This window comes from Scomber scombrus, chromosome 5, assembly GCF_963691925.1.
Source record: "Scomber scombrus chromosome 5, fScoSco1.1, whole genome shotgun sequence".
NCBI classification, from domain to species: Eukaryota; Metazoa; Chordata; class Actinopteri; order Scombriformes; family Scombridae; genus Scomber; species Scomber scombrus.
Window position 1 is genome coordinate 21,175,604 of NC_084974.1, and position 13,461 is coordinate 21,189,064.

The 13,461-nt window shown below is 39.3% G+C and overlaps 1 protein-coding gene across 2 annotated transcripts in view; it reads left to right on the plus strand.

Moving 5' to 3' along the window:
• The first annotated feature begins 1,633 nt into the window (after window positions 1-1,633).
• LOC133980475 (high affinity cationic amino acid transporter 1-like) overlaps window positions 1,634-13,461 on the plus strand; it is a 15,296-nt gene continuing 3,468 nt past the window's right edge. The window contains exons 1-11 of one of the 2 annotated variants that reach the window (XM_062419211.1): window positions 1,634-1,714; window positions 3,645-3,699; window positions 8,251-8,656; window positions 8,739-8,897; window positions 8,996-9,167; window positions 9,255-9,388; window positions 9,469-9,691; window positions 11,127-11,266; window positions 11,997-12,099; window positions 12,505-12,710; window positions 12,816-12,967. In XM_062419211.1, the coding sequence (XP_062275195.1) occupies window positions 8,287-8,656; window positions 8,739-8,897; window positions 8,996-9,167; window positions 9,255-9,388; window positions 9,469-9,691; window positions 11,127-11,266; window positions 11,997-12,099; window positions 12,505-12,710; window positions 12,816-12,967 (1,659 nt within the window). In that variant the 5' untranslated portion in view covers window positions 1,634-1,714; window positions 3,645-3,699; window positions 8,251-8,286. The remainder of the gene's footprint in view (window positions 1,715-3,644; window positions 3,700-8,250; window positions 8,657-8,738; window positions 8,898-8,995; window positions 9,168-9,254; window positions 9,389-9,468; window positions 9,692-11,126; window positions 11,267-11,996; window positions 12,100-12,504; window positions 12,711-12,815; window positions 12,968-13,461) is intronic. The other variant, XM_062419212.1, reaches the window with a different exon arrangement.

The window sequence follows — 13,461 nt, forward strand, 5'->3', positions numbered from 1 at the left end:
CTTAGACTGCCAGGGGACTCCCATGATGCACTGAGCTCCTCTCTCCTCCTCTCTCTCTCTATCCATTCATCTATAGCCATTAACATTCATGTACTATTAATGCATTCAATAACCTAAACTTCTTCCCCGGAGTTGTCTGTGCTTTCTCGTCTCACAGGTAATCTGGGCCTGTAGACGTCCGGATGACAGATTCCAGTCCCGGACCTACTAGCTTCAATGTTTATTTTCAATGTGCTTCTCTCTCTCTCCTATTCTTCCTCTCTCTCCTCTCTACCCCAACCGGTCGAGGCAGATGGCCGCCCACTCTGAGCCTAGTTCTGCCTGAGTTTTCTTCCTGTTAAATGGAGTTTTTTCTTGCCATTGTCGCTAAGTGCTTGCTCATGTGGGAATGTTGGGTCTCTTTAAAATTAAAACCTGAAGAGTACGGTTTAGAACCTGCTCTATGTGTAAAGTGCCTTGAGATAACTTTGTTGTGATTTGGCGCTATACAAATAAAGATTGATTGCGATTGATTGATACCTAAAAGGAGTAAAAATGCAGAGATACCAGGTGAGGGGAACGTGAACGTCTTTGAATCCCACAAGTATTGCTTTACTTCAAAATCACCTTATCACACTGACTCCCATTTATCAAGATAATCCACAATTGGCCCTCAGGGTGAGCAGCAGTCAACTATAAATCTAGAAATGTCAGATATGACAGCATATACAGCACTTCTCTAACCAATTATGTCTTAGTAAACTTTGATAAATGATGTAGTAGTAATAGTCAAAGCAAAGGAGGGAATCATGAAGCTGCCCGGATATCGAACAATCTTTCTACATCGCTGCAAAATGCAGCTATTCAGCAGTGCCTAAAAAGTACCGATCCGGTTGAAAGGAATCTCTCCATCCTCTATGGAGCTTAGTCATGACTGGTCTGCCTTCCTCTTTTAATGCTGGGCCGTCTGTTCTGTTTTGACTATTGGATCACTTTATGTTTATAATCCCAAATCCTGGTGTAGATTTTGGGCCTATGTAACAAGAATCAAGCTGAAATAAGAGGATCACGACATGGTAGCCTATCACTCCGCAGGCACAGCAGTACAACTCAGAGAACAGAGCGTAACAGCTTTGTTTCTCCTCACTGAGGCTTTTGCAACTTTCCAAGCAATCCATCATCACCCTGTGTCGTGGTGATGTGACTGCTTGTATGCCACGATGACAGGAATGAGCAGCAGCAGCAGGCCAAGATGTCAACATATGCATAGTGATAGAGCCAAATCTAAAATTAAGAAGACAACCCAGGGTGTGTGTTACTGTTTCTGATCACTATCCAGGATGCCTCAAAGGTATCTACAGTAGGTGCTAGAGGGGCATTTGCTTGGAAAGAACGCCATCTAATGGTTGCAGATAGTCTTTGCAGAATAGGAGTAATGATCATTTGATATCCTGTAACAATGGGGGTGGAGTCAAAGACAGCTGGGTGGACTTCCCGATGTCCGTGTCTGGGCTGGAAGTCCTTGTGCGTGTGTGTGTGTGTGTGTGTGTGTGTGTGTGTGTGTGTGTGTGTGTGTGTGTGTGTGTGTGTGTGTGTGTGTGCGCGCGCGCGCGCGTGCGTGTACGAGACCTTCCCACTAAACCATCTGGGAGAAGTTAAAGGCTGATGAAAGCGTTTCGTGTGACTGTAGTCGGGATAATTGAAAGAGGCTGAAACTTTTTTCTTATTTCTTAAGGTAAGATGCTTCAAGTTTTTATTTGAAATTGAAGTTAGCCTATTTCTCTTTATTTCTCCTGAGTGTTACATTTATGTTTGTGTAGCTTTTATTAATGGAGAGGGGGGGGGGTGTATTCTGCAGTAGCTACAAGGAAGCAGTCCACATGGTCTGAAAGGAGCCATCCGGCTGATGTAATATAACCTGAGGCTGATTGAGAGTGCTGAGAGAGGCTACTGTGTACTTTTCTTCATAGCAGCAGTCAGAAAAGTTGCGTGTGCCGAACAGAGACCTTCATTATTGATAAACCGCAGTACAGTCAAGTAGAAGCAGTTTTGTGCGGATGTTGGCAGCATTGAAAGACTGCGCTGTGAGCGTTGGGAGAAACATTGCCTTTTATAGCGCCAAATCTTTTCAGGAGTGTCATTTCCACCCGTGGTATGGGTGAACTAGACTCAACCCACTGTAAAAGGAAATACTTTACACATTTTTGATTAAGTGTTAACAAGTACCATGTGTAACATGATTTTAATAACTTGGCTCAAACTACTCAAAAAGGATCACATCTGTGTGTAGTTGATGAAGACTATGACCAAACACACGTTTTCTACCCTGTAATGTTAGGCTATAACGTGAAACTGAGCAGCAGCCTATATCTAGTTACATTTGACGTGACTGTTCAAATAAATTTACGATAACTTCATACAAATGCACTTTTTGCTCATTTTTTAAAATGTTTTTGAACATTTGAAAATTATTTTGTGTATGTAAAATAATAATTATTTACTTATTAATCATCTGAAACTAAACTAAGCCAAACTACTAGGCTATGTACTCAAAATAAGATTGTTTTAGATTGTAACAGTCGTTATGAGCGATAATATCAGAATACCTTTAAATAAATTTACATACCGATCGTATCAGGTTTGTTTGGCTGATGTCTGTTGAACAATAGCTTGAATTAGGCTATGTGCCGTCCCAAATGCCACAAGCCTCCATGAAACATTGTGCAAATTGCAGGTGTATTAGAATTATGTATCTTAATTGGGGGGGGAACATGTTTTAATTCCACTTGTGATGTGTGATAAAGATACATCTTAAACAATTTAGATCTGAAAATGTCCTGAAATGAAGTCAATCAATCATCTTAAACAGCAGTGTGTGATCACCTTCCAAATAAATGTGAATGTGTTATTTGTTTCATTGTTAGCAGCATTTTACTGACACAGAACCAGTCAGGAGTCTAATACTTTATCTCAGACTTAGTAGGACTGTTCCTACAAATCAGGGACACACACAAGTAAAGATAGGTCTCTGGAATACCTACCCGAAATGTTTTGGGGATTAAAGTTATTGTGGTGATGTTCTATTTGGTGTCACTGTGACACATTAAAGATTTTACACAGAGTCACAGAGTTAACAACAGAGTGAAAGTACATAATGTAAACAGTGAATTAGTCAGAAGCCTGCAAGGTCATGTCAGCTGAGCTTTAACAGGGGGACTGTTTTTGACACTGCACCTGGCTTTAAACCCGGGTGTCAACATCTCACAGTTTACATCATGGATGTTACTATTATTGGCTGCACTGTGTGTGTGTGTATTTAGCCCCTCATACTATATTTAATGACAGTCATTAGTTTTAAAAATGTGATTGTTTTATTACCCAAAGATTTAAACAGATAATGTAATTTGGTGTTATATAATTAAATACAGTTTTCCCTCTGATTTTAAAAATGCACGGGTGTGCAAAATGCACGCTGTGTAATGCCTCAATGTGTTCACCTCACACTCCCCATCATGTGAGTCAAATATATCCTCACTGAGTTTTACGTTCATATATTAAAATGTTAAGAAATTGAGATACGGTAGTCATTAATCTTTCTGCTTGCCTCATAAAAAGGACTCTATTGTCTGTCTTTAAATTTATTTTTGTGTTTCTTTTCCACAAAGGTGAGAAACAGTGCCATCGTGTTCAAGACCTATTCTGAGGCTTCTGTCTGTGAAGGTATGAACTACTCACCAAAACCCAGAAAACAGTGAAAGCTGTTGTTCCTTGTCGGTTAGATTGGGGTGATGGTCGTAGCGCTAATGCTGCAAGGTCAGCGTGGCCCTACAAGTGTCACGATAGCATAAATCCCTGGATAGGAAAGTGTGTTTGACTTGTGTAAGCTTTCTTGTTTTATGATGGCCCTCACGTGGCACTTTTTTTTGCTCCATCCCCAGTTACACCACGAGAGCAGGTGGGCTTTTTGTAGTGCTGCTAAATACCCTTCACATGCCAATTGGGAAACCACCAGCTCTCTGCTGTCATTTTCTTTTAAATTCAGACGGGAAAAATTGTAATTAAAGGCAGTTAGCGGCCTTTCGCAACTCATGTTGGAAGAATATCACGTTGTACACCCACATCTTTAGGTTAATGTGTTTTTCCCAGACACAGGTGGTTCTGCAGATGTCGGTCTGTTGCATGTAATGGATGTAACATTTGCTGCAGGTCCAGGATTAATGCTTGATTTGCAAAGTCAACTATGATTTTAGGATATATTGTTATAATTATCCTCAATTTACATAGAGAGAATTAATGAAACTACTTTTTTTGTATGAGCCACACAGAATGTTTGATAATAACCATGTATGTCTAAAATACCAATATGTCTATGCCAGCCTCACCATTATACATGGGTCAGTGACAAATAAAGGTTGGCAAGATAAGCAATTCAAAAATATCTTTAAAATTGTCTTAAAAGCAGCATCAGGTTTGTTAAAATGTACATTTAGTTGTAGTTTTATGTCATTTGAAATTACATTTGCACCCATTTTTTTTTAACCAAAAGTAAGACAGAATGCTTCTGAAAATATCAAATGGTGTAACCACAAAAGAATGATGAGTATTAAATATTGTATCCACCTACAGTATAGTGTATTTAAGTGGACTTATAATTGGACAAATAATTACTTAATTTAAAGAAAATTGAAATGGTTCCTGATTTACATTATCCCCCAGTTTAAATTTATAATTTAGATTTAACAAACAATTGTTTTCCATTATCTTTATTTAATATAAAAAAAGTATGTGTGCAAGGTATTCATACATTTATTTTCAAATTTGAACCCCTTTTTAATTTTGACTAAACACAAAGAAACACAAAAAGCGTGACTTGACATTATTGTTCTGGGATAACTATTGCATTCATTTTACTTTTCTTCTACACTTTTCTTTACTTTTCTTGTACAGTATGTAGAATTATTACAGTGCTGTACTTCTTATGGGACCTGAATTTGGATCTTTCAGTGGTGATACTTGAGGCATGGAGCATCAGTGTAACTTATTCGACCGCCAGTCCAAGTCATTGTTTTCTGATTTGTTATCACTACCACTGTGTTGCCCAATACTGTTTTCACAGTTTTACATGTTGCTTCAGGTAAAAACTTGAAAGGCACCTTGCTGACTTCACCTTTCCTTGGAAGGAATTTATTTTTAGTTTGAAGCGTCATTGTGACTGCTGTCTTCTCCGTGTATATAAACAAGGTCACAGCTACTATAAAAGAGCAGAAAGAGGTAAAAAAATGCTGTCCCAAATAGTGTAGTGAAGAGCATGTGACTGACTGCTATTCCAAATTCACATGCGTACTCCTGTGTGTCACAAGCAGGTGTTGACTTTGGTGATTGGCTATGAGGTGGGCAGGGCCCTCTCCTGCCCACACTCCTTTTTTAGCTCAGCCACTGCATGTCACATCATGGGCATGTTGTGGCTCTATGCTGAGTTCTGAACCAACGACTGTTCTTGCCCCCTTTGCCCGGGCTGCGATGTGACAAATGTTCTCCTTTGCCTTCACATTTGTGATTGATGTGAAAAGTACACGTTTACATGCAGGACTTCCTTTTAGTTTGTGTGCAGTGTGTTTTAATAGCTTAATGCACATTCAGTCAGAGTTATTTTGGCTTCTACATGTCGTATTGCTCTGTAGGTCATCATAACCTAGACAGACAACACAAAACTCTGCAAAAAAAAAACTTGAATCTTGTCTCATTTTAGAGGAATGTTACTGGTATTTGTGGGCATACTGCATACCAGGAACTTCTGATATCACATACCTCTTTGCATCTGCATATTATTCACAAAGCAAGTGGATGATGTTGTCTTATGTAACTACTAGGCATAATACAGCCAACATTTATAAGCTTGGTCTTGGTCAAGTATATATTATATGTAAAATGTCTTTATTTCTGTTGGTCTTGTATTCATGACTTGACTATAATGTCAGAGTGGAGCCTGCCAGAATGAGTCAGTCTTGTATCGGGGGAGGATAGCTATCGTCACAGCTGCTCTGAGTGTCTTGAGCCCCCAAGCCATGTGATGTGTCACTGTTCTATTTGAGGGCTAGACACCTGAATGGTGTCTGAGAGGCATCTGTGTCACGTGTCAAACCAGGCCATGTAAATGTTTCTCTCAGCTCTATTCATCTAAAGCCGACGAGAAATGAGTCTGTAGCTACACTTCAGAGCAGAGACAGCAGTGGAGTGGATTTATAAACTGAAAGAAGAATAGCTGTACATCTGTGAGGAAAGAGGATCTTTTGGTGTTGTGAAAGTGAGTACATGTCATCATTGTTTGGCAGATATATATCTGTCTTTGCTGTGCTGTTTTAGTAGAGGTTCTGAAATTGGATCTTGGACTGCCAAAATCACGGCCTGCACGATAATAATTATTTTTAATTGTTTGGCAGCTGAGGCTGTTATTAAATTACTGCCAACATCATGCTTTGGTTCACCTTTTTTTAGTTTTTTCATATGAGACAATGAGAGATGAAAAATGTGAGTACTAAGTCCATTACTATGACTTATAATATTGATATTGCATAATTTAACTTTTATAGTTTCTGAAGAACAAATGACTGATGTGACTTAATTTGGCATTAAGCCATTGGATGAGAGAAAACTAGTTTCTCATTCTTAAAACCATTTTAAATCTCAAGTTGGCTCATCCATATGACATGGAATGTACATTTAACCTAGAGTAAAATAGCAAAGTGAAAGAATATAAGAATATAATACCTTTCGGTTCATCTCTAGTAATTGAAATGTGAATAATACCCAAATTGTTTGAACTTTATTTGCAGTATGTAGAATAAACTGTTATATTAAATAAGCAGTTATTCAGAATGTAGAACGCAGTATGTGCTGCATACTATGGTAAATAAATTTAGACTAAAAGCTAATGCAGTGCTGTTGAAGTGCAATGTACTATCTGAGTGTGCACATTCAACAGCATTGCGTATGAAGGTAGAGATGCCAACACAGTCAAAACTGTTAAACTTATTGTTACCAGAAAAACAACCAAATCTGAGCTCCGTTTTAATGATGGACAACAAAACGAGTGTCAGCAGTTTAGATTAACAAAAGCAAATTAACAGAATGTTTAATAGTCTGAATGATAAAAATGTGTTTTTCACACAGTAAAAGAGAAAGTTAATGGGAAGTTGATAGTTTGTCGATTCTTATAAAAGTTCATTTTCATCAGGATCTGAACATTTATGCAAATGCACAACCTACAGTGCTTGTTGCATACCATACTGCGTTCCTGTATAGCTGATAGTATGAAGTATTCAGTGTAATGGTGTAACCTATTTGAACACATATAAGCTGTTTCTTATTGGCTCCTGTGTTAAATAAGTTGCAATTAGGTTTAAAAAAAACACATTTGTACTTGTATGCCTCATTAATCAGAAAAGGTCCCTGAGTTGATCATTGTCATGGGGATTTTGATGTGCAAAGAATTATGTGATGATTTTGATTGCGTTGTGACCACCAGATCCGTACTTAATATTATCCTTTTTGGTAAATGCTGTATGCATACCTGCACTTTTTATATATAATCATCACACATACAATGGCATGTTATTCGTGTGAAGATTTTAAACTCAGCTGTATATCTAAGGTGATGTTTTTATGTGTTCTGATTCAGGGGTTTTAAATAGTGACAGTTTGTTACTTGTGACATCAAGGGGGAAAATGAAAAGGAGTCATCTGCCACTTATGTTGATCTCTACAGGCAGTCAATATGAATTTCAACAACTGGAAAATCTCCCATCCAGAGTCTACATCCTTAAATTGTGTTTGCCTGTCATTACAGTATGTTGATTCCCATCATGATGCAAAATACATCAATAGAGCATGTTCTCATTTTTTTTTGTTTTTGTCTGGTGACATCAACCAGATGATCATAGTACTGTCCTCCATCAGTGCAAGTGCAAGTAGATTGAGCAGAGGAATTTTGGATTGTCTTTACTCTAAATGCCAATAGGCAAAAAGCTTTTATTCTAAAAAAAAAAGAAGAAGAAGAAAAAAGACGTGATGTATTCTTCAGCATGGTGTAACCATTTTTTTTAGTATTAAACAACCATGTAATCAAAGTTAGAAGCTCAAGGAAAGGGTTGCCTGATATGGAACTGGAATGATACCATTGATTTTGTTCTTTTTTAAATTTACAAATGCATAGTAATAATATATAATAGTAGTAATTTCAACACTGTCACTCTTGTCTTGTTTTGTCAACAGGCCAGTTATCCTCTCTAGAGCAGAGTGAGGGCCAGGATGATTCTGACGACATTAAAGGGCATTGGGAAGCAGCTTCTGCGAGTTAAGGTTGTGGACTGTAATGCTGAGGACTCCCACTTTTGTCGATGCCTCAACACATTTGACCTGGTGGCCCTGGGTGTTGGCAGTACTCTGGGTGCTGGTGTCTACGTGCTGGCTGGTGCTGTGGCCAGAGAAAGCTCTGGACCAGCCATCGTCCTCTCATTCCTCATTGCTGCCCTCGCCTCTGTCCTGGCCGGTCTGTGCTATGCCGAGTTCGGAGCTCGTGTCCCCAAAACGGGCTCTGCTTACCTCTATAGTTATGTGACAGTTGGAGAGCTGTGGGCCTTTATCACCGGCTGGAACCTCATCCTCTCTTATATCATCGGTGAGATACTTTAAATGAGGACGGAAAGGAGCTGGCTGCTACACGTGATATTTTTCAGTTACATAAATACTTTCCTCCACAGGAACTTCAAGTGTGGCCAGAGCATGGAGCGCAACCTTTGATGAGCTGATTGGAAAGCACATTGAAGTGTTCTGCAGACAATACATGACCATGAATGCCCCAGGCTTCCTGGCAGAATATCCAGACATATTTGCTGTCTTCATCATAATCACTTTGACAGGTCAGGGACAGCCGGGATATCTCTCTCATGTTTTATCTCTTTTTTTCTTTTCTTTACAGTAGAAGTTTTCATCTTTCACACTCTCTAACTGCTTACAGGTCTGCTTTCATTTGGAGTGAAGGAGTCAGCCTTAGTAAATAAAGTGTTCACCTGCATTAATGTACTGGTGCTGCTGTTTGTGGTCATCGGTGGCTTCATCAAAGGAAACCTGAAAAACTGGGACGTGAACCCTGGAGAAATCCTTAATGGCACCAGCAACTCTAGCCTGAAGTAGGTGAAATGAAGGGCTTATTCCCAAAATTGAATGTGCCCAATGATATAAGAAATAAACAGATCTTTTCTTCCTTTTACTTCCAGTATGTCCACTCCCTTACCAAAAAAGGAAAGTCTTGGTGAAGGCGGTTTCATGCCTTTTGGCTTTTCTGGAGTCCTTTCTGGTGCTGCCACCTGTTTTTATGCCTTCGTAGGGTTTGATTGCATCGCCACCACAGGTGAGAGGGACTACATTGAACTAATATTCAGTATACCTGACATCCATCCTCTGACATCTCCACTTATGTTTCCTATCCAGGAGAAGAAGTGAAGAATCCCCAGAGGGCTATTCCTATAGGGATTGTGGCATCACTGCTTATCTGCTTTGTGGCATACTTTGGTGTGTCTGCAGCCCTCACTGTGATGATGCCTTACTACATGCTAGACAAGAACAGCCCTCTCCCAGTGGCCTTTAAGTATGTGGGCTGGGAGGGAGCCACTTACGCAGTGGCCCTTGGCTCTTTATGTGCCTTGTCGACCAGGTAAGAGGCTCTCCTACTGCCCCTCAGCATAAAAAGTCACAGAGGACTTTGTAATTATTAAGCATACATTTTAGGAATAAATAGTCCATGTCCAGCCCATTATTTATATTTATTTTATTCACTTTTGTTTAATTCAATATTTAAGGTTAACTAGTTGTAGTATTAAGAAATAAGTGTCTTCATAACCCCTTCATGGCATGAATAGATTACATAATCTGGAGCCGATCCATTTCAGATTGTTTTATTTAAAGGTTATTTCTTTTTTGTGCATTTAACTGAAGTTATTTGTTATATGTAAAGGTACCCTGTGGAGGTTTCTTATGAGCAAACATTTTTCTGTTTACATATATTGTAAGTCACTGAAATCCTTTGTTTGTTTCCTGGAGGTCTAACGTCCTGAATACATTTCCTTTTTTTATGAAACGCTTGAAAAAGCCGATTGTGAAACAGGTTTGAAACCTGCATTTTTTACAACCATGTTTACTTGATGGCAATCTTCTCCTTTGTTATTGCCTTTGTTGGCACATTGCTGTGTTTCTTGATGCGTTACCACAACCTCTAGATCAATGGAAAAATGTGAAACCATTGGCAGAACTACACATTACTTTTCCAGAGTGTGTGCAGATGTACTTCCCTATGCTTGAGCAGGAGAGCGAACAAAACAGGGTTCCACAAATTTAAATGCTACTAATGATCAAAAACTCCACAGGTTACCTTTAATTCAACTTCAAATTTGTGACAAAAATTAGTCTAAAAAATGGGGACATAATTAGACATAACTATTAATTATTTTGTGCATGCGTTGTTACAATGTTTTAACAAAGTCTAAGAATATTTACTGAATTTAATATATCCTAAGCAATGTACAGTGCTTGTCCTTTATTTTGGCCAAAAGTATGTGGACCTAGGCATTTTTGGTCTGGTTTTTCATGCCTTGGGGTCCTAACTTCCAGTTAAGGAAAATCATATTTTATGTTTCATCATGACATTTGGTGTAGTTTGGTGTAGAAGACCTGGACTGGAATTCACAGAGCCCTGACCTCAACCCGATCCAACACCTTTGGGATGAATTAAGATGCAGACTTATCAGCCAACAACAGTGACTGACCTCTGTGATTGTGGCTGAGTGGCAGTAAATCCCAGCAACCATCTCATGGAAAGCCTTTCCGGAAGAGTGGAAGCTGTTACAGTGCTCTAAATGAGATGTTTAACAATCACTGCCTGTCATTTTCAGGTGTCCACATAGTTTTGGCTTGCACTCTATACACTCTATATATATATGAAGTTGCACATGTAGTTGTTTAAAAAGCAATTACAGTGTTCTTTGGGGGGCATTTTTTAAAAGGTGACTTTATCCAGAAACCAGTCCCCTGTTAAATGTTCTAACTGTGTGCATTCACATGCATGGCATGCTTTTCTCTGTCTCCCTTACTAGTTTACTAGGCTCCATGTTCCCAATGCCGAGAGTGGTCTGGGCCATGGCAGAAGATGGCCTGCTCTTCAAATGTTTGGCTAAAATCAGTCCACGAACCAAAACCCCTTTAACAGCAACACTAGCATCAGGTGTTGTGGCAGGTGAGGTCACAACCATAACCTACTCACTGGTTGGGGTTCTTGTCAGAACCCAACAAAGACACTCTCGGTCCACATGGCCTCAACAGAAGCACTCAACCAAAACCAAAATGGACATACAGCATTTAGATAGTCCTGCAAATTTAACATTTTAAAAGTCATGTAAAAAACTGGCACCTAAAAATTTTGAGTATAACATCCTGTGTGTCAGGCTGAGCGTGGCAGCAGTTGAGGCCTTGTGTAAAACCTGAGTTCTGAAATATTACTTTAAGTTATAAATCTCTACCTCCTCCTCCTCTTCCTCCTCCTTCCTTCATCCTTGGCTCAGTCTCCTTGGCTCCATGTTTCCACTGCCACGCATTATCTTTTCTATGGCACGCGACGGCCTGCTTTTCTCGTTTCTGGCACATGTCAGCGAGAGGAAGACGCCCATCATCTCCACCTTTGTGGCAGGGCTTATGTCTGGTAGGTAGCTGAGACGAGGCCAAAGGTACCACTGCTAAACTGTGGAAGGAGGATGTAGAAAAATGACATATGGTTGTAAATAAATGGAGCTGTACTGTAATAGCTGTATACTATTACTCTACAGCTACCATTATACAGTTTTATAAATATGAATTTATCTGCAAATAAACTGACTGGAGACATTGAAGTGCTTTGTTAACCTTATGGATTTGTTTGAATAAGTGTATCATCTTGCTAACATTGTGTATTTTTCTCCTGTGTCTTGCAGCGGTGATGGCTTTCCTGTTTGACTTGAAGGACCTGGTTGACCTCATGTCTATTGGCACTTTGCTGGCTTATACTCTGGTGGCTGCCTGTGTGCTGGTCCTCAGGTAGTCCTTATCTCTCACTTTATATATCAAGCCTAAGGCTGACAGCAAAATAGAAGATCACTAGGGTGAATAGCACCATATCTATCTATCTTCTCACTGAGAAAAGTCAATGGTCAGTCAGAGGCTCTTGAGTCATGTCAGATGTGTTTAAGTGTTTAAGAAACCTACCTTTTCAGTTTCCACTTGGTCAAACTTTAACATTTCAAGTACAGGATCATGGAGTCTTTGAGGATGAGAATAGATACTGAGACTTTATTGAGGTCAAATATAATTTTAATGACTCAGATAGGTGTAAACGTGGTTAGGATTTTAAAAAATCTTGTGAATCCTCAGCATTAATGCAGAGCAGTTTTGGGAGTCACACAGTTTCTATGTCTGATTTTGACTGTTTTTCCATGTATGAAGGTACCAGCCTGAACTATCCAGTGCAGCCTACGAGATGGCCAACACTCAGGATGAACCTGAAATTGGCGAGTCCTATAATGAAGGGAAAATAGACATGTTACCGCAGCCAGAGGATCACTTCACCATGAAGAACCTCCTTTTCCCTTCAAATACAGAACCGTCCCCTCTTTCTGGCTTTGCTGTTAGCATTTGTGCCAGTGTACTTGGTGAGACACTAAGACACACAAATAGCTCAGAGTAAACTGTATGAATAATGTATCTGGTTACTAATACAGCACAAAATATCTGATGACTTTTTTCCCCCCCTGCAGGTATTTTGGTGTGTTTCTTCAGTGTTGTAGCTGTCCAAGGAGGGTTCGCACCCTGGTCGGTGTCTGTCCTCTCTATTATCATGGTGGTCTGTCTAATTGTCACCTTCATTGTGGGGAGGCAGCCACAGAGCAAGGTCAAGCTTGCCTTCAAGGTAGTGTGTTTTTCTACCGAAGGGTTTTTTCATATTTTTTCATGGTTGTGTTTAAAAATGACAAAGAATGTGATAAGCGTGCTGTGCAATTATTCTGCAGATCTCAATGACTTGAAACAGAGCAAATATATATAAGCAATTAGGAGTATTTACTCTTCAGACTGTTACTCACCCTAAACCGACTACACTTGTGTTGTGTAACCTAAGGCTTAGGACTACAAACTTTGTGTACTTTACATTATTGCCGACTATTTACAAAATATGACGCAACTTTTTGAAATGTTTGCATTCTGTTAATTTCAGCTCATTACTGAAATGAACTCGCAGAGACCAGAAACTTCTTTAAAAGTGGAATGCTACTATAGTGAGCATTTCATCACTTTTATTTCACTGTATGGTAACGCAGTCAGATTCAGCGCAACTGATTTATTGCTGTATGTTTTCAAGCTATAATGAAATGAACAATGACTGGCTGCTTGGAAAATATGAAGTAA